Below are 21139 nucleotides of genomic sequence, written 5' to 3'. Positions count from 1 at the left end.
AAAGGAGTGAAGTCACTTTTATCTCCCTCTTTAGTGTGACATCTCAAAGTTTTTCATCAGCAATCAGTTGGCTGCAGCAGCTTTATCTAAGTGATATAATTTGCTGGCCAAGTTCATTTAGTGCCAAGTTAAATGTTACAATCTCCGATGAGATGTGTGTGTAATACTGTGGTTTATGGTCTAGCTGTGCTGTGCAGGGCTATTCTCCATGTAATATATACGTTGAACATTAACTACTGTTTGGGTACAGAAGGTGGAGTGTGCTCTCTGCTTTCTATTGGGTGTGTAGCAGCCAAAGATAAACATACTTGTAGTTAATGCCATAAAGCAAGCAACTAAGAATAGAGTGATCATAGGGTGTCAAATCAGTTTTATTTAGTGTTGTTTTTAATTCCCTATATCTTGCAGTTTCATTTTTAGTACTTTGAAGGGGTTTCTCCTCCCTCGTGAGAAGAATCACTTTAAATTCTGTTGTGTTTTGGTTCAGCTTCTTTTAGCAAGTGCTGAATTTATTGCATGTGAGAAAAGGTGTGCTTTTAGCAAACCTTTTGTTTCTCTGGTAGCAATCATTGTACACGCAAGGTGATGGTTTCTTAGCAGTGTGCTGCTTTAAGAAGCTGTAGTATTATCATCTGCCTTCCTTACCATGTTGAACTTTTCAGTTATTCAATTCTTCCCCCACCAAAATAATAAAACACTATCTTATGGTGATAATTTAATGCTTAAGTTTTTCTGCAGCTTGTTTTAATGGATCTTATAATGCTGGTCCTGAGATTTTGTAAGATTCTATATCTGTGCTTCTGCTTTGTTAGTAAAAAACAGCCAAACAAACCAACCCCACAAACCCAATGAAAACAAAATCTAAATCCATAAAACTCAAAGGAAATTTGCTGCCTATACCTAAGCTTGCTTGAGCTTCTTGGAAAAACACAGAGGTGAAACTCTTCATCTTGTCTTGTGCTGGAGAAGACAGATTTTTAGACATCTAGGAATACTGGAGACAGAAGACCTGCATGTTATGATTGATGCTGCTTTTGTGCAGAAGGCCTAGCTCTCCTTCAGCTAAAATCAGTGAACTTTGCTACATTTTGAGATGAAGTGGGAAGGCCTAGTATGTTAGAGCTTTAAAAAAACCCAAACAAACAACACCCTTCCCCACCTCAAACAAAACAAACGAAATCCAACCAGCCAACCAAATAATGCCTACACCAAAACAAACCAAAAAATCCTCAAAAGTGTATGAAAGACAGCAGGCACAAAAGTAGTTCTAGATCTGAGACCATATTGCTCTCTACAACTACATGAAGGGAAGTTGTAGACAGGTGGGGGTTGGTCTCTTCTCCTAGGCGACCACCACCAGAACAAGAGGACACAGTCAAATTCTGCCCCAGGGGAGGTTTAGACTGGATGTTAGGAAGAAATTCTTCATAGAAAGGGACATTGGCCATTGGAATGTGCTGCCTGGGGAGGCGGTGGAGTCACCATCACTGGAGGTGTTTAGGAGGAGACTTGATGGGTTGCTTGGTGCCATAGTTTAGTTGATTAGATGGTGTTGGATGATAGGTTGGCCTTGATCTCAAAGGTCTCTTCCAACCTCGTTTATTCTATTCTGTGCTATGCTGTGCTATTCTATGCTATGCTATTCTATTCCTGGTAGCTTTAGTCTCTTACTGAGATTTATGACCATCTCAAGTATTTTTAGCCCAGGGGGTTTTCTTGCTCAGAAACCTGAAGACTTTCTTTTCATAGTAATATAACAAGATTTGCATAAAAATTTGGCTTGTCATACCCTCTTCCTCCTACCTGTCTATGACCTCCAAGCTATTCTTCTTCTAGTGTTTGAAATTGAAGCACTGGTTATTTAAATTCTTGTCCTAACCTCAGAACAAGTAGGCTTAGTGCAGCCTAGCTTTAAAATCAGCTAACATTTCTGCTACTACCTGTAGTCTATGATAAGGGAGTGGATTTTTTTTTTCCCCTATGCCTGTGTGTTTCAGATGGCATGGCAAGTAAGAATTGTACCTTCTTTTTTGGGAGGCCTTTTTAATTTTTAGTATTTTTTTTGCATTGAAAGGCTGTAAATGTGATTGCAATTAGCAGCATTATTGAATGGTTCTGTAGTGGGTTGAGAGAGAAGTCCTAGCTTTCTCTCCCCCACAAAGAGGAAAAAAAAACCCACAGCTAACTCAGTTGGAGAAGCAGAAGGGATGCTGTATTTTACAAGCAATGTGGAAAGGCAGGTTAGATATGCAGAATATATACAGTATTTACAATATATGTACAGAAATATACAGCAAGGAAAAAAAAGAAAATACAGGAACGAAATTCCCTCCTTCTGACAGAGGAGGGTTCCCCCCCTGCACCCCCTTCTCTCCTCCTAACTCCCTTTTTTCCCAAAGAGGGTTAGAGAGAGAAAAAGGTAGTTATTAAGAAAGAAGAATTTTAGTAGGCCTGTTAGTACAAGATTAGTGCTTATCTTGTCCAAGGTCATTCTGGCTAGGAGCCCAGGAGCAGGCAAGCTGGAAGGGAGAGGGAAAGGAACGAACGAACGAACTGAGAAAAATTCCAGCTGCACTAAAAACTTAAAGCTGTGTTTTACCAATCTACCTGTGAAATTAGTTTAGAATATCTGATTGTTTTAGTTATTCCCCTGGCATCAGGACCTGTTCCCTCAAAAAAAAGAGGAGGGTAATTGTTATTGGTGATTCCCTTCTGAGGGGAATGGAGGGCCCTATATGTCGGCCTGACCCGTCTCATAGGGAGCTCTGTTGTCTGCCAGGAGCCCAAGTTAATGATGTTACCAGTAGGCTGCCTAGACTGGTGCAGCCCTCTGACTACTACCCTTTACTAGTTATGCAGTTAGGGAATGATGATGTTGCAACCAGAACTCCCAGGACTATCAAAGATGACTTCAGGGCCCTGGGAGACCTGGTTGAGGGGTTGGGGGCACAAATAATTTTTTCATCAATACCCTTAGCTGCAGGAGGGAATACCATAAGGAACAGGTTAGCAGCTATAGTTAACAAGTGGCTTAGAGGCTGGTGCAGTCAAAAGAATTTAGGGTTTTTTGATATTGGGAAACTTTCTACTGCACCAGGCCAGCTGGCAACAGATGGAGTACATCTGTCCCAGAGAAGGGGAAAGGTCACAGTATATGAGAACGGCCTGTCCCCCAAAGGTAAAAAGATTCTGGGAAGGGAATTGGCAGGTCTCGTTGACAGGGCTTTAAACTAGTTTCAAAGGGGGAAGGGGCTGAAACTAGTCCCCTCAGACAAGAGTCTGGGGGCGACAAGCTAGAGTCGGAGGTGAAACCAGCAGCCTGCTGAAGTGCATGTACACTAATGCACGAAGCATGGGTAACAAACAAGAGGAGCTGGAAGCCTTGCTGCAGCAGGAAAGTTATGATGTAGTTGCCATCACAGAGACGTGATGGGACGACTCACATGACTGGAGCGCTGCAATTGACGGCTACAAGCTCTTCAGGAGAGACAGGCAAGGAAGAAGGGGTGGAGGGGTGGCCCTGTACATCAGGAAGGCACTAGATGCCATTGAGACGGAGATTAGGGACGATCGGGTTGAATGCTTGTGGGTAAGAATAAGAGGGAAGACCGGCAGGGCAGACACCCTGGTTGGAGTCTGTTATAGACCACCCAACCAGGAGGAAGATGTTGATGAAGCATTCTATAGGCAGCTTAAGGCTGTCTCAAGATCTCCGGACCTTGTTCTCATGGTTGACTTCAACCTGCCTGACATCTGCTGGGATCTCAACACAGCAGAGAGGAGACAGTCTAGGAGGTTCTTAGAATGCATGGAGGACAGCTTTTTATCCCAGGTGCTGCGAGAGCCTACCAGGGGCAAGGCTATGCTTGACCTCCTCTTCACCAGCAGGGAAGGGCTGGTGGGTGATGTGGTGGTCGGAGGGTGTTTGGGGTCCAGTGACCACGAGATAATTGAATTCTCGGTTTTTGGTCAAGCTAAGAGGGGCAGCAAGAAGACCTCCACTCTGGACTTCTGGAGGGCAGACTTCGGGTTACTCAAGGAACTAATTCAGAGGGTTCCTTGGGATAAAGCCCTTAATAATAAAGGGGTCCAGGAGAGCTGGACCTACTTCAATGATGAATTGTTGAAGGCTCAGGGACAGGCTGTGCCAATGTGCTGGAAGATGAGCCGCCAGGGCAGATGGCCAGCCTGGATGGTTAATGAACTTTTAATGGAACTAAGGGAAAAAAAGAGGGTGTATCACCTTTGGAAGAGAGGGGAGGCAACCTACGGAATGTTTAAGGATGTTGCCAAATCATGTAGGAAGAAAATTAGGGAGGCAAAAGCACATTTGGAGCTTAAACTGGCCTCTACTGTGAAAGACAACAAAAAGTCCTTCTATATATTAATAGCAAGAGGAAGGGAAAGGACAACCTCCACTCCTTGGTTGACATGGAGGGAAATGTTGTATCAAGGGATGAGGAAAAGGCAGAGATACTTAACACCTTCTTTGCCTCAATTTTTACTAGAAGGACAGAATGTCTTCCTGACAGCTGGCCTGCAGAGCTGGCAGAAGGAGCCAGGGAGCTGCACAGTTTCCCTATGTTCCATGAGGAGGTGGTCGGAACTCTCCTTAGCAGCTTGGATCCCCACAAGTCCATGGGACCAGATGGGATTCATCCTAGGGTGCTGAGAGAGCTGGCAGATGAGCTGGCCAAGCCACTATCCATCATTTTCCAGCAGTCCTGGCTTACTGGAGAGGTCCCAGAGGACTGGAAGCTGGCCAACGTTGTGCCCATCCACAAGAAGGGCCGGTTGGATGAGCCAGGGAATTATAGGCCTGTCAGCCTGACCACAGTGCCAGGCAAGATCATGGAACAGGTCATCCTGAGTGTAATCACACAGCACTTAGAGGATGGCCAAGGGATCAGGCCTAGCCAGCATGGATTTAGGAAGGGCAGGTCCTGTCTGACCAACCTGATCTCCTTCTATGATCAGGTGACCCGCCTGGTGGATGTGGGGAGGCCTATGGATGTAGTCTGCCTGGACCTCAGCAAGGCCTTTGACACCATCCCCCATAGCAAACTGCTGGCCAAGCTGTCAGCCCATGGCTTGGACGGGAGCACACTGCGATGGGTTAGGAACTGGCTGGATGGCCGAGCCCAGAGAGTGGTGGTGAATGGTGCCACATCCAGCTGGCGGCCAGTCACTAGTGGTGTGCCCCAAGGATCAGTGCTGGGCCCTGTGCTCTTTAACATCTTTATTGATGATCTGGATGAGGGCACTGAGTCCATCATCAGTAAATTTGCTGATGATACCAAGCAGGTGGCAGGAGTTGATCTGCTGGAGGGTAGAGAGGCTCTGCAGAGGGACCTCGACAGGCTGGACAGATGGGCAGAATCCAACGGCATGAGATTTAACACATCCAAGTGCCGGGTTCTGCACATTGGCCACAGCAGCCCCATGCAGTGCTACAGGCTGGGGTCAGAGTGGCTGGAGAGCAGCCAGGCAGAGAGGGACCTGGGGGTACTGGTCAATGGTAGGCTGAACATGAGCCTGCAGTGTGCCCAGGCAGCCAAGAGGGCCAATGGCATCCTAGCCTGCATCAGGAACAGTGTGGTCAGCAGGAGCAGGGAGGTCATTCTGCCCCTGTATACTGCACTGGTTAGGCCACACCTCGACTCCTGTGTCCAGTTCTGGGCTCCTCACTTTAGGAAGGATGTTGACTTGCTGGAACGAGTCCAGAGAAGAGCAACAAAGTTGCTGAGGGGTTTGGAACACAAGCCCTATGAGGAAAGATTGAGGGAGCTGGGATTGATTGGCCTGGAGAAGAGGAGACTCAGGGGTGACCTTATCACTCTCTACAACTACCTGAAGGGAGGTTGTAGACAGGCGGATGATGGTCTCTTCTCCCAGGCACCCAGTACCAGAACAAGATGACACAGTCTCAGGCTGCGCCAGGGGAGGTTCAGGTTGGATGTTAGGAAGAAGTTCTATACAGAAAGAGTGATTGCCCATTGGAATGGGCTGCCCAGGGAGGTGGTGGAGTCGCCGTCATTGGAGGTGTTCAGGAGGAGACTTAATGGGGTACTTGGTGCCATGGGTTAGCTGTTTGGGTGGGTTGGATTGGTTGATGCGTTGGACGCGATGATCTTGAAGGTCTCTTCCAACCTGGTTTGGTTTATTCTAAAATAAAATAAAGTTTATTCCAAAACATTCAGCCAGAGTGTCCCAGCACTGCCCCTTTCTTAAAGGCACAGCCTTAAACGGCCACAGGTTCTTAGGAAATTTGAATAATTTTCCTCACAGTGGTCTGAAGTATCGAAGGTTGCATACGGAGGTGGTAGAAGCCACATCCCTTTGGGTTTTAAGGCCAGGCTGGATGTGGCTCTGAGCAACCTGATGTAATGTGAGGTGTCCCTGCTGATGGCAGGGGGGTTGGAACTAGATGATCCTTGAGGTCCCTTCCAACCCTAACAATTCTCTGATTCTGTGATTCTGTTCAGGCTCTCCAGAATTAACTTTGCAGCTTCTGTGGTAGCTTGGCACTGCATGATTGCAGTTGATACACGGTAACAGCCAGCAGATGTCAGGCAGTATGTCAAGCAAACTTTTCCTGGAGGAAATCTTCCTGCCTTCAAGGGGCATGGCTCTGTGTCTTAGGACACTTGCACAACATAGTCCTTTCCTTTCTCTGCACTTTGTGGCAGCAAACTCTCAAAATTTTCTTTGAGAGTGAAAACTGATGCCATTGGAATTGCTGCAGAGAGGAACAACATGCCACTGTGTGTGTCTTGAAGAAAACAGAAATGACAATACAATTCATTAGAATAAACAGATACTACTTTCCATTGTGCGTTTACCTCTCCCTCATTTGAACTTCAGAAGATATCCACCCAAGCAAACTAACCCATACCTACTCACACCAAAACCCTGCACTTTCTTTTCTGTTACAGAAAAATGCAAAGGGACAGGAGTTGTTTGACCAGATTGTGTATCATTTGGACCTTGTCGAAACTGATTACTTTGGCCTACAATTCATGGATGCTTCCCAGATTAAAGTAAGTACAACTTCAGTTGTTTGTGTTCTGCAGTAGTTTGTGTTGCCTACAGTAAATACGTTAACTGGTGTAGGGGACGTACTTCTGAAACAGCTAATATGGTGTTTTATTCTTGCATGTGAATCCACATCCTCTAAATGAGCCGTGTCATTTTAGATGATACGCCTGTGACTTGATTGCACATAGGTGAAAAGGCAATAATCCTAGGTAAAGAAAACTGTGCTTTATGTTTAGTAGGCTCATGGTATTAAAAATAAGTTAAATCTCTGGTTTCTTTTCATCTGTCTTTCCTATTCCATGCTGTGGTGATTTGAGCCTTAACTGGGATTTAAGAGCTCAGATAGGGGGGGGCAAGACTGACAGTCCCTCCCCTCCTTCCTTCTCCTCTAAAACAAAAGAAAGAAAGGGGAATAAGGAAAAAAAAAAAAAGAGGAACTAAATCTACCGAGAAATAATTGGGAGTCGGTTTGGAAGTAAAGAGGTAAAAAATTTCTTTAAAAGATATATATATATATAAAACAGTAACAGGAAGGGTTCACAAGGGTAAGGAACAAGGATGCATAGGGTGAGTATATATATATATATATATGTGAAGCCCAGCAGTCCTTTAAAGATGCAGCAGGGAGAAACCCCAGGCCTGACCATGTGGCAGAGAACCAGGGAGTCAGCAGCAGCTCTCTTAGTCCATTCATCCCCCCAAGGCAGAAGCACAAGAAGGCAAATGTCTAAGGTGTCTTCTTTTTTATAGGCTTGCTGGACAGGGAGGGGGAGTGGAACAGACTAACTCAGTTTCTGTGGTGGTTCAGGCTGGGTGCCCCCCCTGATACCACTACACGCACCACATCTGCAGTGTCCCAAGGGTCCAGCCCAGTGGGTGGACATGGGAAGCTACATATTTCATCCCATAATGCCCTGCTCCCGTATAAAACCATCAGTGGGGTCCTGCACTTCCTCTTTCTTCCCTCAGCATTCCTACAGAGATTGGTCCCTATCTGGTAATGGGGTGGGGGGACGACACTCATCTCATGCCCTCTTGGGCCTGGCTAGGCCCAAGGCTGGGGGGAAGGGCAATCTCAGATCTGGCCAGCTGAGATTAGCCTAACAGTGGGAGGAGGGGAGTGTGGGGGAAGAAAGACCCCTGGGGGTTTTGGGTGTACTGTCAGGTGGGGAGAGGGAAGTGCTGGGATGTTTTTTGGGTATGTTTTGGAATCTCCCTTTTGTCACTGTGCTTGTGATTCTCTGTAGAATATTCACTGCTTTTCCATTTAAACTTTCCACCACTTTTGCAATCTGTTTTTTTTTTCCCTGCCCATGGAAGTGGGGGGGGAAGGGAGGATCGGCTCTTTCAACCCACCACAGTTTCCCAGGGGGAAAATCCCACTCTGGGGAGGGCAAAGCTCTCGCAAGTTCTCCCTTCCCCGCTTTCAGGATAGGCATAACCCATCACATATGCATAGACTATTTTGCTCTGTAGATTTATTTGCAATAGAGAAAAATTTTCCTTCTCTCCCCAGTCCAATGCTAAAAAAGCATACAGAATTTTTTAAAATATGTGAATTTATGGATACAGATAGATAAAGATACTAATAAGACAGGATTAAAAGACTTCATCCTCATGGTTAAACTGTATGGCTGTGTAATCTTCCTTTGCCTGCTTACCTTATGTGCTGAGTTATTGGTATGACAGTCAACCTGGATTGTGGAGAGAGAGAGCAAGCAAACTTGGAAAATAAGTGTTTGCTTTTCATCTCTGCAAATGTTCTTTTCCGTAAAGCAACAGAAGACAGGTTGGACTTCATGATCCATGAGGTCTTTTCCAACTGTATTGATTCTATGATTCTATATTGGACTTGGCACTTGGTGCCATGGCTTAGTAGTTAGGAGGTCTTGGGTGACAGGTTGGAATTGATCCTTGAGGTCTTTTCCAACCTTATTGATTATATGATTCCAAGACAGATGTATTCTGTGCTGTTAGAATAAAATAATGGGAAAACATGGCTGAATCTCATGAAATGCAGATTCTGATTTTGTCACTTCCAAATTCTCAGCCTTATTCTCCAGTAAGTTTGGGTCACTGTGATGAAGGTCAGATCAGTATTTTACTAGCTGCATTATCATCTAGTTTTTACCATCTATTTTAAACCAAATGGGAAAGCTGTCCAGCTGTTACAACTTGGTACTGAAAAAGGGAATCTGTGCTTTTAGGGAAGAGAAAACTAGTATCCAAGCATTATCCTGATATCATAGTTAATTTAAGGGCATTTATTTATCACTGGAAGCTGATTATATTGTTACTGGGTTTCAAATAACCTAACTAGGAGCTTGATAGCTAAGAGTGGTTCCCTAGCAAGGAATTCTGTAAGCAGAAAGGGAGAGTGAGACATCAGTTCCTGGAAGGAAAAAGGGCAGATTAGTAGCAGAAGACTTAGCTGAGGAAACAGAGGATGCTCATTTTCTTGTATATTTGCAAAATTGAAGGACTCTTTTGAATGGTAAGAAGGATGAAACACAAATGTAGGCAAGTATGTTTTCCATTGATAGATCTATCCCTGATATTCAGGACAAAATATGCCTATATGTGCAAGTGTTTTAGCTTTCTTTGTATGTTATTTCTTTAATCTGTGTTGAGGGGGAAAGCAAACCATGGCATCTACAGTTACAAGAGGGATAAGAGCTATGAACAGCTTTTGGAGTACCTAGAAAAGCCAACACTGGCTGCAGGGCTTTTGTAGTACTGTAGTACAGTTATGGTTTCCTGAATTAAGAGGAGTAGTGAGGGCAGAATTCTTCACTGTCACTGGAGTGAAGGCTGAAAACTCTCATTTAGGTTTGTTTCTTTTGTCTGCCTCAAGCTGGGCATAATATAGACTTCTGAGAGCTTCAAAGTACAAGTTTTTATCTTCCCCAGCACCCTGTGCAAAAAAGTTACATGCTTTAACAGACTCCTTGGGTCTGTTTTGGACTTGTGACCTGCTTATTTCATTTGTGTGGCAATTAATGCATAGCCTCCATGTGCTTCTGCTTAGTGCCAGTCCAGCCAAACAGTGACAGTTGCAGCGCTCAGAGATTAAAGTTGTGTAAACTCCTCGAGGCTCTAAGCCTTTGTCTTTATTATGTCTTGTTAAGTGCTAAGTATGTTTAAGTTACCATTATAAATAAGAGAGCACAGAACAGTCTATGTAACAGACTTCTGTGTGCTCCAAGGCCAGCAGCTTTTTAGTGTGCTGTGGGTTTTGCATTCCTGTAGGACAAGCTGTGTTGATAGTTTTGATTTAGAAAATAAAATCACGATTAGAGCTTATCATCTTTGAATGAGAAGTCTTTATTTCTGTCAACAGCTTATTTTTAATAACCTCTCAAAAAGTACTTCCAATTCAACCCCAACTCACAGAGTTGTGAAAGACAAGATGGCAGCAATAATGCAGAAAATAGTAAAGCCTATTCAGTGAACTCTGTATCATTCTGTATCTTGTGCTTTTTGAAGCTATCCATGAATAGAAGGATGTAGACAATCATCTGGTAGTTGTTTCTGAAGCAAAGCTTTGTGTACTGTTGTATTTTAAGTTATCTGGTATTAACTCCGCAAATAGAAGTTCTCTGGGGGAGAGGGGTAGGGGTTGTTAAGAATTGATAGTGTGTGGAGAAATTTGATCTAGTGGAAACCTTTATTCCTAAGTCAGGTTTAAAAGACAGCACAGAAATATCACCTGCTGGTGTTCAGCACCTTGACTGATGACAATTTATAGCTTAAGGTGCGGAATAAAGCCTCATCTAATGCACTTTTGGATTAACTCTTTCCTTTTTTATTATTTTATTTTTCTCCCCTCCTCTCCCTCTCCCTCCTCTCCCTCTCCCTCCTCTCCCTCTCCCTCCTCTCCCTCTCCCTCCTCTCCCTCTCCCTCCTCTCCCTCTCCCTCCTCTCCCTTTCCCTCCTCTCCCTCTCCCTCCTCTCCCTCTCCCTCCTCTCCCTCTCCCTCCTCTCCCTCTCCCTCCTCTCCCTCCTCTCCCCCTCCCTCCTCTCCCTCCTCTCCCTCTCCCTCCTCTCCCTCCTCTCCCCACTTCCTTTTTTTCTCTTTCTTTGTTACCAGACTCAGTAACAAAATTCCTGAGAGTGCTCTGCAGCTCTTCTGGTGATGGTTCTTTCATTTTTCTGAGCTTTTTTGTTAATTTCTGGGTTTGTGTATACATTACAGTGTGCATAATATAGTAGTGCAGTGGCACATGTATACATAAAAACATATGGCTGTATCAGAGGTGTGTGCTCAAACACTTCTTTACTTTTTGTACCATCACAAGAAAAGCTGAAGACCACTGCTGTAGGACAGCTCTACTGAGTCTGGGAATATTCTAAGGCTCTTCAGGCATTTCCGTCATTTTGTAATAAAACCACTGCTCTACTTTTCTGTTTCTTCTGTTTGTGGAAGGCAGAGGAGAGAAAAGGAAAAAAGGAAAAGAGAAATGAGTGAAGGAAATGAGAATCAAAGAAATAATGTCTTGTTCAGCTCTTACAGGACTTTAGTAGGGAAGTGGTGACTGGGATGATTGAAAGTGTTGCTCATAAGTAGGAGATCTCTGCAATGATTTAGAGGAAATGTGATGCTTGTTGGGTTTTCAGTTTCTTTTGCTATGGCATGTGTATTCTAGCACAGTAGGAAGGCTTGAAAGCTTTAGTCAAGGTTGGAAATAGCAGTAATGAAATCTTGTGAGCCCATACTATTAAAGCTGAATTTCCATGAGGAAGGATTTTATTGACCTTTGCAGGCACTGGTCATGTGCCAATATACTCAATGGTTGATTTGGCTGCTGGTAGCTAATGTGTATTCATCCTCTATGTAGGTTTGTGTTCCTTTTTTGTCTCTTATTCCAGATCATTGTCAGAAAAAGAGCTGCTGTGGTTGACAGCTCCTTGTGAACTGTAACATTTAAGATTCTCTCCATTTCTGCAGTTGCATTCCTTGTTCCAGTTGTCTGTCCTGTGATGGCATAACATAGATGCCATCCTATCCTCCCCTATGTTATGGGAATTCAGAACAGAAGGATCGCCTGTGTTGGTTAACTTGGAATTTGTTTCCCTCATGATTTTGTTTTTGATCAGAAGAACAAGTACAGAGTAATTGAAGGGGAAGATTTAAGATAGATATTTATTTGTTTGTTTATTTCCTTTTTCAAATGAACTGCTGTAATTCTTGAGGTGTGAGACTTCAGCTGGAATGCATGGAAGCAAACGAATTAAAATGACATTTTTCTTACATGTGTATCTTTAGTGATCCATAAAAGTCCTTTAAGTCCTTCCTCTAATGTCACAAAGGCCCCTTGGCTTAAAGAAGTTCACTATGGAGCAGCCTTTTGCACCTGGGTAGGTCTATTGTGCTGTGCAGCCAGTTAGAGGATGTATGCACACACCTGGTGCATCTGGCACTGGATTTACGGCATGTGCATAGTAAGACTTCCGTATGAGGACAGCCTCCTGCGGCTGCCCATGGCTACAGCGGGGGCCAGAGTTCACTGGGGTGACAAGAGCCAGGACCAACCTGCAGTGAATTGTCCTGGCAACCCACATTTTCATCTGACTTTCGTAATTTACTTAATTGATAGTTGATAGTAAGTACAATTCATTTCCCTGAGTTAATTATGTTTGCTTAGGATGGCAATTGCCGCACGGTATCCCTGTCCAGGGGTAGATGGTGATACTTTATACATGTGGAGAAGTCCCCAGACTGTGGTTTAGTGGGTAGGATTTTAGTGACTTGGTTTTGGCGGTTCCTTCCTCACATGTATTAACATTCATTTTTATAACCTCTATTTTAGCACGTTGTGTGGGTAATGACAGATGGCTTGGTAGGATTCAGGTGCCTAGGAAATCAGAGAACAAGGCATTTGAAGAGATGATTGACTTTTGGTTTTAGAGGTGCCAGCTTTTGTTTAGCACATCTTCTTTTCTGAACCTGAGCATTTATCATGGTTCTCCCTCCTGTACCTCCAGGTAAGGCTTGAGAAAGCATTTAAGCAATATTTCCCAGAAAGCAAATAAAACTTCCAGTAAGAAAGAGCTTTCTCTTACAGATAGTTAAATGTATAAACAAGCATAAGGGGAAACAATCTATTCAAGTCTATCCTTCATGTGTTTTAAATTAGCAAAGCAAGCCAACCAAAAAGGATCAAACACATTTTTTTTTCCTTTCCAGGTCACCTTTGAGGGCTGTGTAGATCAAGACAAGGATTTTTCATTCTTTTAGGAAGCCATTAGAAAGGCGATGGAATTTGCAAAGCTCAGGTGTGTGATGAGCTTGTGTCAACCTGTGGTACTCCACTTTTCAGTCTCCATTTGGCAGTCTGTGGTCCTTACCTAGACTGCTCCAGAAGCTAGAAGTTACCTGTTTTGCCTTGAGACAAATACATCTTTCCCTTGCTGTGTGACTAGTTTGAGAAGACATTGTTTGCTACTATTTAGGAGGTGTTGAGGTATTATTTTTTCTCTTCAGTTAGTTAAAGTGATTGATCAACAGGAGAATAGTCTGGGATTATGTATCTATATATTTATAGGCATTGAGTATTTTAAGAAAACTTTGGGGTTTTAAGTGTTGTTCCTCTCCTGTGAAATTGATTGCTGTGGATCTTCAACACACAAGTCCCAAACAGTGACTACTGGTTTATGGTAGTTAATACCATAGGAAACATGCATTTGGCAATGCAAAGAATTTGTACTGAAATTACACAGCATTTGAATTTCCAGTTTAAAGGAGGAACCTCATGGCTCTCTACAGATTCCTGAGATGGGGGAAATGGTGGGAGGTGCTGAGTTGTTCTCCCTGATATCCAGAAATAGGACACATGGGAATGGCTCAAAGCTGCACCAGGGAAATTTTAGACTGGACATTAGAAAGCATTTGTTCACTGGAACAGGCTTCCTAGAGAGGTGGTTGATGTCCCAGGTGTTTCAATGTTTAAGAGGCTTTTGGGCAATGCCCTCGGTAAGTGGTCAGGCAGTTGGACTGGATGAGCATTCTGAGTCCCTTCCAACTGATCTGATCCATTCTGTCCTATTCCATTCCATGTAAACATAGAATATGGATTACTTGCAGCTTGGTGAGGGTTAAGTGTTTGGTTTACTTTGTTTTTCCTTTACTGTAGGCAAATTAGCTTAGCTACTATCTTCCTCTCATAACACAGTCTTAAGCCAATGAACCCATTTCCTCCTCTTTGTTCTGCACTGGTATTTCTGAGTCCAGACTGGAGATGGGGAATGTGGCATTGTATAGTTGAAATGACTGTGGTCAGCCTTGGTCCTGTGCCCTGGGATCCATAGCTAAATTTCTTTGAGTTTGGATCCTGAAATGACGTAGGCTTGTTTAGCCAGAGCCCAAGACAGAGCAAAAGTCCCTTTGTTCAGCTTCCTAGAGACTTCAGCATTCACTGCCTTCACTTTCAAAGAACAGGGAGAGATAAGGGAAGGAAAAAGAAAATAAAGAAAGAAAAGGGAGGTAAGGAAAAAGGGAGGAAGCAAATCTACCGAGAAATCATTTGGAAGTAGAGAAGTAAAATTTTCTTTAAACAATATATATATATATAAAAAACAATAACAGGAAGGGTTCACAAGGGTAAGGAACAAGGATGGATGGGGAAAATATATATACAAAACCAACAGTCCTCTGAAGAAGCATGGATGTAGCAGGGAGGAGGACCAGGCCTGACCACATGGCAGAGAAGCAGGAAGCCAGCAGCAATGCAGTCCTCTTGTCCAGGCAAGGCAGAAGCAAAAGAGAGCAAATGGCTGCAGTGTCTTTCTGTATATATGCTTGCTGGACAGAGAGGAAGAATGGAACAGACTAACTCAGTTTCCCAGGGGGAAAACTTCCCTCCAAGGAGGGCAAGGCTCTCCCAAGCCCTCCCTGCTGATTTCAGGATGGGCGTAACCCATCACAATCTCCAACTCTGAGACAAAGGAGTGTTGAAATTCAGCCTGATTTTCACAGAAGTTGCACAAAATATATGACTTTAAAATTGGGTTTGGTTCACAAATCTGCATCAAAACTGCCATACCTGGAAGCTCTGGGCCAATTGGAATGGGCTGCCCGGGGAGGTGGTGGAGTCGCCATCGCTGGAGGTGTTCAGGAGGAGACTTGACAGGGTGCTTGGTTGCATAGTTTAGTTGGTTGGGTAGTGTTGGATGATAGGTTGGACACAATGATTTTGAAGGTCTCTTCCAACCTGGTTTATTCTATTCTATTCTAATAATACTGTGAGTCTGTGTCCTACCTCTGTTTTGTTTTCTTTTTGTTGTTGTTGCTTAGCTTTTCTGGGGGTGTTTGTGTACATGAGATCTGTGTGGCAGTCAGATCACACAGACATGACGAAGTACAGTGTGGGATTAGGGTAAAATGGCAGCTCCTGGCTTCTGAAGGGAGGCGAGTTTAATGTTTGCTGTGTTTTATATCCTGGAACAATCTGTCTCTGGCTCCTTGATTATGGAGTGTGGATGGTAGTTTCCTGTGTAAGCTATAGTCTCATGTAGTGGTCTGTGCAAGTAGTTCCTTGAGTCTCATCAGTTATTTTTAAATCTTCTCAGAAGTATTTGCACTTCAAAATAATCTGTTTGGAACTTGCTGTTGAGTTTTAATATACCTAGAACATTGCATTCCAAGGCCAGGGCTATCATCTGTTATTTCCTTGGGAATGAATTTAGTTCACATTTTGCAGCACTTATTTATAAAGGTGAGACTAGTATTTCTTTTCTTGTAGTTACTCAAGTTTGCTTTTATTTTACATGAATCTGGATGTGCATTTTTGTGGAATAATCTGTATATTTGTCTTTGTGAATGGTTTCTCTTCAGCCAAAATAAACATTAAGGAGAAAGTCATTTTTGTAGGTAGGTATATGAAGCCTTACAAATTAGTCTGCCCTGTAGGTTGTGAAAGTAACAGACTTGTATAAGTTCCAAAGTTTAAATTTTGATAGTTTTTTTCCTTCATTAAAAACTTGCAGTTTCACAAACCTGTGAGCTGCTGTAGTTTCTTGTGTAATTTTTCATATGAGAGTAAAGAAGATGCAGAATACATGACTTGCAAGTCTAAGGAATGTATTTATATGAGCTGCTGTAATGATTTATTTCCACTCTGACAGAGATTCCCCATATTGTACGGGTAGATTCTTTGCAGCCTCACCTAGGAATTTAGGAAGTCTCATGCAAATAAAAGCACTTTCAGTGTAACTGTTCCATTTATCTTTCTCTTATTGTGAGATTTGTTTACCTTAAGAGTCTTAAGTTGTCAGACTTTCAATCTATACCCTTCTGTACCTCTGATAAATACGTTTGACGTGGCTTAGGACATACTTAGTGATGCTATTTGTTTGCTATCCAACAACTAATTCTTCACATTTACTAGTCATGATGGCACAGTCTTAGTGCAATGATAAATTGCCAGAGAAAGTATGACTGCTATAATAATGAGGAAAAAAGAGGGGGGTTTTCTCTTAAAGATTTTTTACCATAGTACCTACTTTATATTTTTATATATATACATATATAAAAATACATATAGATAGATGCATATAAAGATAGAAAAATGCTTATTTAAAGGAAATTCAAATACTGTTTTATTACCTTGTGCAACCAGAGCATTTACCAGGGGTTGCTTCAAAACAGATTGCAGTGTTTTGTAAGACATGGCACAGAGACAGTCTAAGATTTAAACTAAATTTACACCAGAGTCTATTGCTGCTCTTTTATAGATGCAACTTGCAGTGACAAGAGAGTGCATAAACTTGACTGGGAATCATGCTTTTTTGTTATGATTTCCATTTATTCACGATCTTTTGCCATTAATGTGAAAAGAGGAGTGGAGTCTGCATCAGCATTTCCTGAAATCCTGGTAGAAGGAATTAAGTCTTCCTTACCTTGAAAAAACTTTGCTGTAGAGCAATGAAGAGGAGGCTCAGAGGAGACCTTATTGCTGCCTACAACTACCTGAAGGGAGGTTGTAGCCAGGTGGGGGTTGGTCTCTTCTCCCAGGCAACCACCACCAGAACAAGAGGACACAGTCTCAAGCTGTGCCAGGGGAGGTTTAGGCTGCATGTTAGGAAGAAGTTCTTCTGCAGAAAGAGTGACTGGCCATTGGAATGTGCTGTCCAGGCAGGTGGTGGAGTCACCATCACTGGAGGTGTTTAAGAAGAGCCTGGATGAGGCATTTGTGCCATAGTTTAGTTGATTAGATGGTGTTGGATGATAGGTTGGACTCAATGATCTCAAAGGTCTTTTTTAACCTGGTTAATTCTATTCTAGTCTATTCAATGGAAGGCAGAACAGCACAGGATCTGGATGGTCTCACATCAAATAAGGGAGTTGAAAGGAGAATGAAACCCAGGGGTTTGTCCTGCTGTCTGCAGGGGCACTTTTGTGCCCATTAAACTTGGGGACCAAAGGATATTTTCCGTAAACAACTGCTTTGTGTCTTTGGATTTTGAGGCTTCCCCTTGGAAAGAGTGAAACTCCCCTGACAGTACTGATGTATTTATAAGTCAAGCATTCCCTGATGAAAGAAAGTAGGTTGGTGAATGTGCAATTAAATACTTTGGCAAATGTGTAGAAGTTTAGCAAATAACTATGGTGATACTTCCTTTCCAGAGATTCTTATCTGTTGAATTCTACTATAATTCTTGTGTCAACAAAATCTTAACATAGAACTGCTTTTAAAGGTGGATTTTCTCTTTTTAGCACTGGTTGGACCATTCAAAAATCATTAAGAAGCAAATAAAAAGTAAGTACCATGTCCCTGCTTATTTTGTGGTTTCTTTAAGAGTTTGAACTTGGAGTATTTGAATATGATTTGAAGTGTTGAAATACGGCCTTTAATGGAATAAATATTTCTTAAGGAACAGACTTAATTAAATGGCTAATTGGCTGGCATTTAGTGACTAAGTGCACTTGCAAGCAATGCACCAGTTTCAGCAGCCCTCATTAAGCATGGACTGTTTGTTTGAGGCATTGTATGCTGCCAAGTAATTCCAGGATGATCTGTGAAAAGTCAAATTGCTTGGACACAGATCACTGTTTCTGACACTGCTTCTGATCCAGAGCAGGTTTCTTGTTTGCTTGTTTTGTTGGGGTTTTGTTTGGGGTTTTTTTGGTTTTTTTAAGAGAGCAATTGTGTAATGGTTTTGGTGAGGTTTTTTGTTGGCTGGTTTTGTTTTGCTTGTAATTATAAATTAAATGAGCAGATTCTGCTCTGGCAGAGAGGTTGGACTAGAAGATCTCTCAAGGTCCCTTCCAACCCCTAACAATCTGTGAAATACCTGCTGTTTAATCAAAGAGATATTTGAGTGGAGTGATTTGGTCTGGCCACTGAGTTTTTTGTTGAAAAGGGCTAATGCAGGCAAGTTCTTCCTGGATCTGCAATAATCTGGTTTCAGGCTTGGATGCAGTGCAGCATCAGTACTAACATGTTTTGTTAAAATACTGCATCAATTGGCTGTTTCAAATATAGCTTCTGTGAGATTAAAATACAGCAAGGAAATTGTCTCCCTTGCAGTACCTTACAGAGATGGCACTTGATTGCTTCAGTGGTACTTTGCCTTTTTTTCTAATAAGTATCTAAATGTCTAGACAATATTTGTAAATGGTGGAGGACTTCTTCAAAGGTCTTCAGGACAGTTTGCTCTCTCTCCAGTGTGTGTCAATCTGCTAGCACAGATGGTAAAGACAGATGCTATGGGGAAGGTTTTGGCATTTGTCTCACCTTCATCATAGAATTGTTAAGGTTGGAAAGGGACCTCAAGGATCATCTAGTTCCAAGCCCCCTGTCATGGGCAGGGACACCTCACACTCCATCAGGTTGCTCAGAGCCACATCCAGCCTGGCCTTAAAATCCTCCAGGCATGAGGCTGCCACCACCTCCCTTGACAACCAGTTCCAGTGTTTCACCACCCTCATGGGGAAGAACTTCTTCCTAAGATTCAATCTGGATCTACCCATTTCTATTTTTGTTCCATTCCCCCTAGTCCTACCACTATCTGACACCCTGAAAAGTCCCTCCCCAGCTTTCTTGTAGTCCCCCTTCAGATACTGGAAGTCCACAGGAAGGTCTCCTCAGAGCCTTCTCTTCTCCAGACTGAACAGCCCGAACTCCCTCAGTCTGTCCTCATAGGAGAAGTGCTCCAGCCCTCTGATCATCCTCGTGGCCCTTCTCTGGACACCTTCTAGCACCTCCAGATCCTTGTAATAGGGCCCCCAGAACTGGACACAGTAGTCTAAGTGGGGTCTCACCTGAGTGAGACCTCTTGGCTATGCTTCTCTTGATGCAGCCCAGGTTCTGGTTGGCTCTCTGGGCTGCAAGTGCTCACTGCTGGCTCCTGTTGAGCTTTTCATGCACCTGCACCCCCAAGTCCTTTTCTTCAGGGCTGCTCTCAAGCCAGTCCCTTCCCAGCTTATATCAGTACTTGGGATTGCCCCAACCCAGATGCAGGACCTTGCACTTGTTCTTGTTGAATCTCATGAGGTTGTCATGGGCCCAGCTCTCCAGCCTGTCAGAGTTCCTCTGGATGGCATCCCTTCCCTCCAGTGTGTCTGCTGCACCACACAGTTTGGTGTTGTCAGCAAACCGTCTGAGGGTGCACTCAATGCCACTGTCCATGTCACCAGCAAAGGTGTTGAACAAGCCTGGTCCCAGTACTGATCCTTGATCATATGACAGACTGCTTTTACCTTAGGTTGCTAAATGATTTACAGGAGCACTTTCCGTGATAACTTCATCCTTTTCTTTATCTGTCTTAAAGTGAAAAATCAATGATTCTGTAACACCTTCAACCAGTACAGTTGCACAGTTTTGTCTGTTTAATATGTGAAGGGCCTGTTTTCAAAGGAAATTGGCCTGTGATGGGAATGCCAGAGATGAAAGCAGTTTGATGAGTCTCACAACAGGATACTTCACCTTGGATTCAGCAGGTGATCTGAGAAGAGTTCCTCTTTCATGATAGATGTTCTCGCTGGGGTTTTTTGCCTTTTTTTTTTTTTTTTTTTTCCAGCAGTGGGCAGGTAAGACCCATTATCTTGCTGATGCAGATCTTAACAATGGTGTCTAAACTCAGCCTAGGGTACTGTAACCTCTGTCTTCTAGGAGCTATTGTTGGACACAACATCAGGGCTCTAATGCTTAGAATTTTGGTTACACTTCCTTGAATAGAATGGATCATTAATAGGCACATATATTGATGTGGTTGATGTGGTGTTACAGAAGACCTTAGAAAGCTGTGGAAAAGTCATTTTTCTAGCACTTACTCTATCAGCAGGCTGTTGGTCTAGAAGATGAGGCTTAGGCAGATAAAGATGCGTTGGCCATAGTGTCATGATAGTTGGTAGTGTTTTATTATCTGCTACACAGAAAATCAGACCTAATTCACCCTCTAGCATTAGAAAACAACAATTATTGCAAGTCTGCTTCATGGAGTTAGCTAGATTTCTGTGGTCATGGGTTCCTTCCAGAGTCCTATCTAGCCCTTTTGACCTTTTACCTTTTCTCATCTGCTTATGTCAGTTGAAAGCTGCTCTGTTGGATGGATGTTTTTTTGGACTTCTGTTTGTGCTGGCAACAAGCAGGATTACCCACTGGCTCCCTCTCCATGCCCCTAGCAGTAGGCAGCATATCTGGAACTTGCTGTGAGGCACACCTATTTGAATAAAAGTGTTTGCCAAATGACCCTTGTTTGATTAAAGATTAGAGTGTCATAAAATATGGTAATCATCTTTTGTGATTATTATTGCATGCTGTTTAAATCTAAAAACATTAAATTTTTGGTTCTTTGAGGGATTTGAAAACCATACTTCGTTTTGGGTTTCTTGGGTTGTGGGGTGGTGGCTGTTGCTCTGCCTGCACAGCTGAAACGAGTGTAAACTTCTTTTTTTTCCCGTATGCAGTTGGACCTCCATATACATTGCATTTCCGAATTAAGTACTACTCATCAGAACCAAACAACCTTCATGAGGAGTTTACAAGGTAGGAACGGCCTGAGGGGTGAATAAGACATCTGATGTTGTAGCAGTTTGGGCTGGGTGCCCTCTGCTGTGCTCATATGAGGGGTGCTTCCTGTGTCCGGAACCCCAGCCCAG

At 43.1% G+C, this 21139-nt stretch overlaps 1 protein-coding gene across 2 annotated transcripts in view; it reads left to right on the top strand.

The window, feature by feature from the left end:
* EPB41L4B (erythrocyte membrane protein band 4.1 like 4B) overlaps positions 1 to 21139 on the top strand; it is a 227783-nt gene that overhangs the window by 70908 nt on the left and 135736 nt on the right. For both annotated transcript variants that reach the window (XM_068147428.1, XM_068147427.1), the window contains exons 2-4: positions 6936 to 7040; positions 17753 to 17795; positions 20948 to 21026. In XM_068147428.1, coding sequence (XP_068003529.1) covers positions 6936 to 7040; positions 17753 to 17795; positions 20948 to 21026 — 227 coding nt within the window. The remainder of the gene's footprint in view (positions 1 to 6935; positions 7041 to 17752; positions 17796 to 20947; positions 21027 to 21139) is intronic.

This window comes from Melanerpes formicivorus, unplaced genomic scaffold, assembly GCF_026170545.1.
Source record: "Melanerpes formicivorus ecotype bairdi unplaced genomic scaffold, bMelFor1.0.p_v2 SCAF_15, whole genome shotgun sequence".
NCBI lineage: Eukaryota > Metazoa > Chordata > Aves > Piciformes > Picidae > Melanerpes > Melanerpes formicivorus.
The sequence above is the reverse complement of the archived record's forward strand: the minus strand, read 5'-3'. Positions and strand labels throughout refer to the sequence as shown.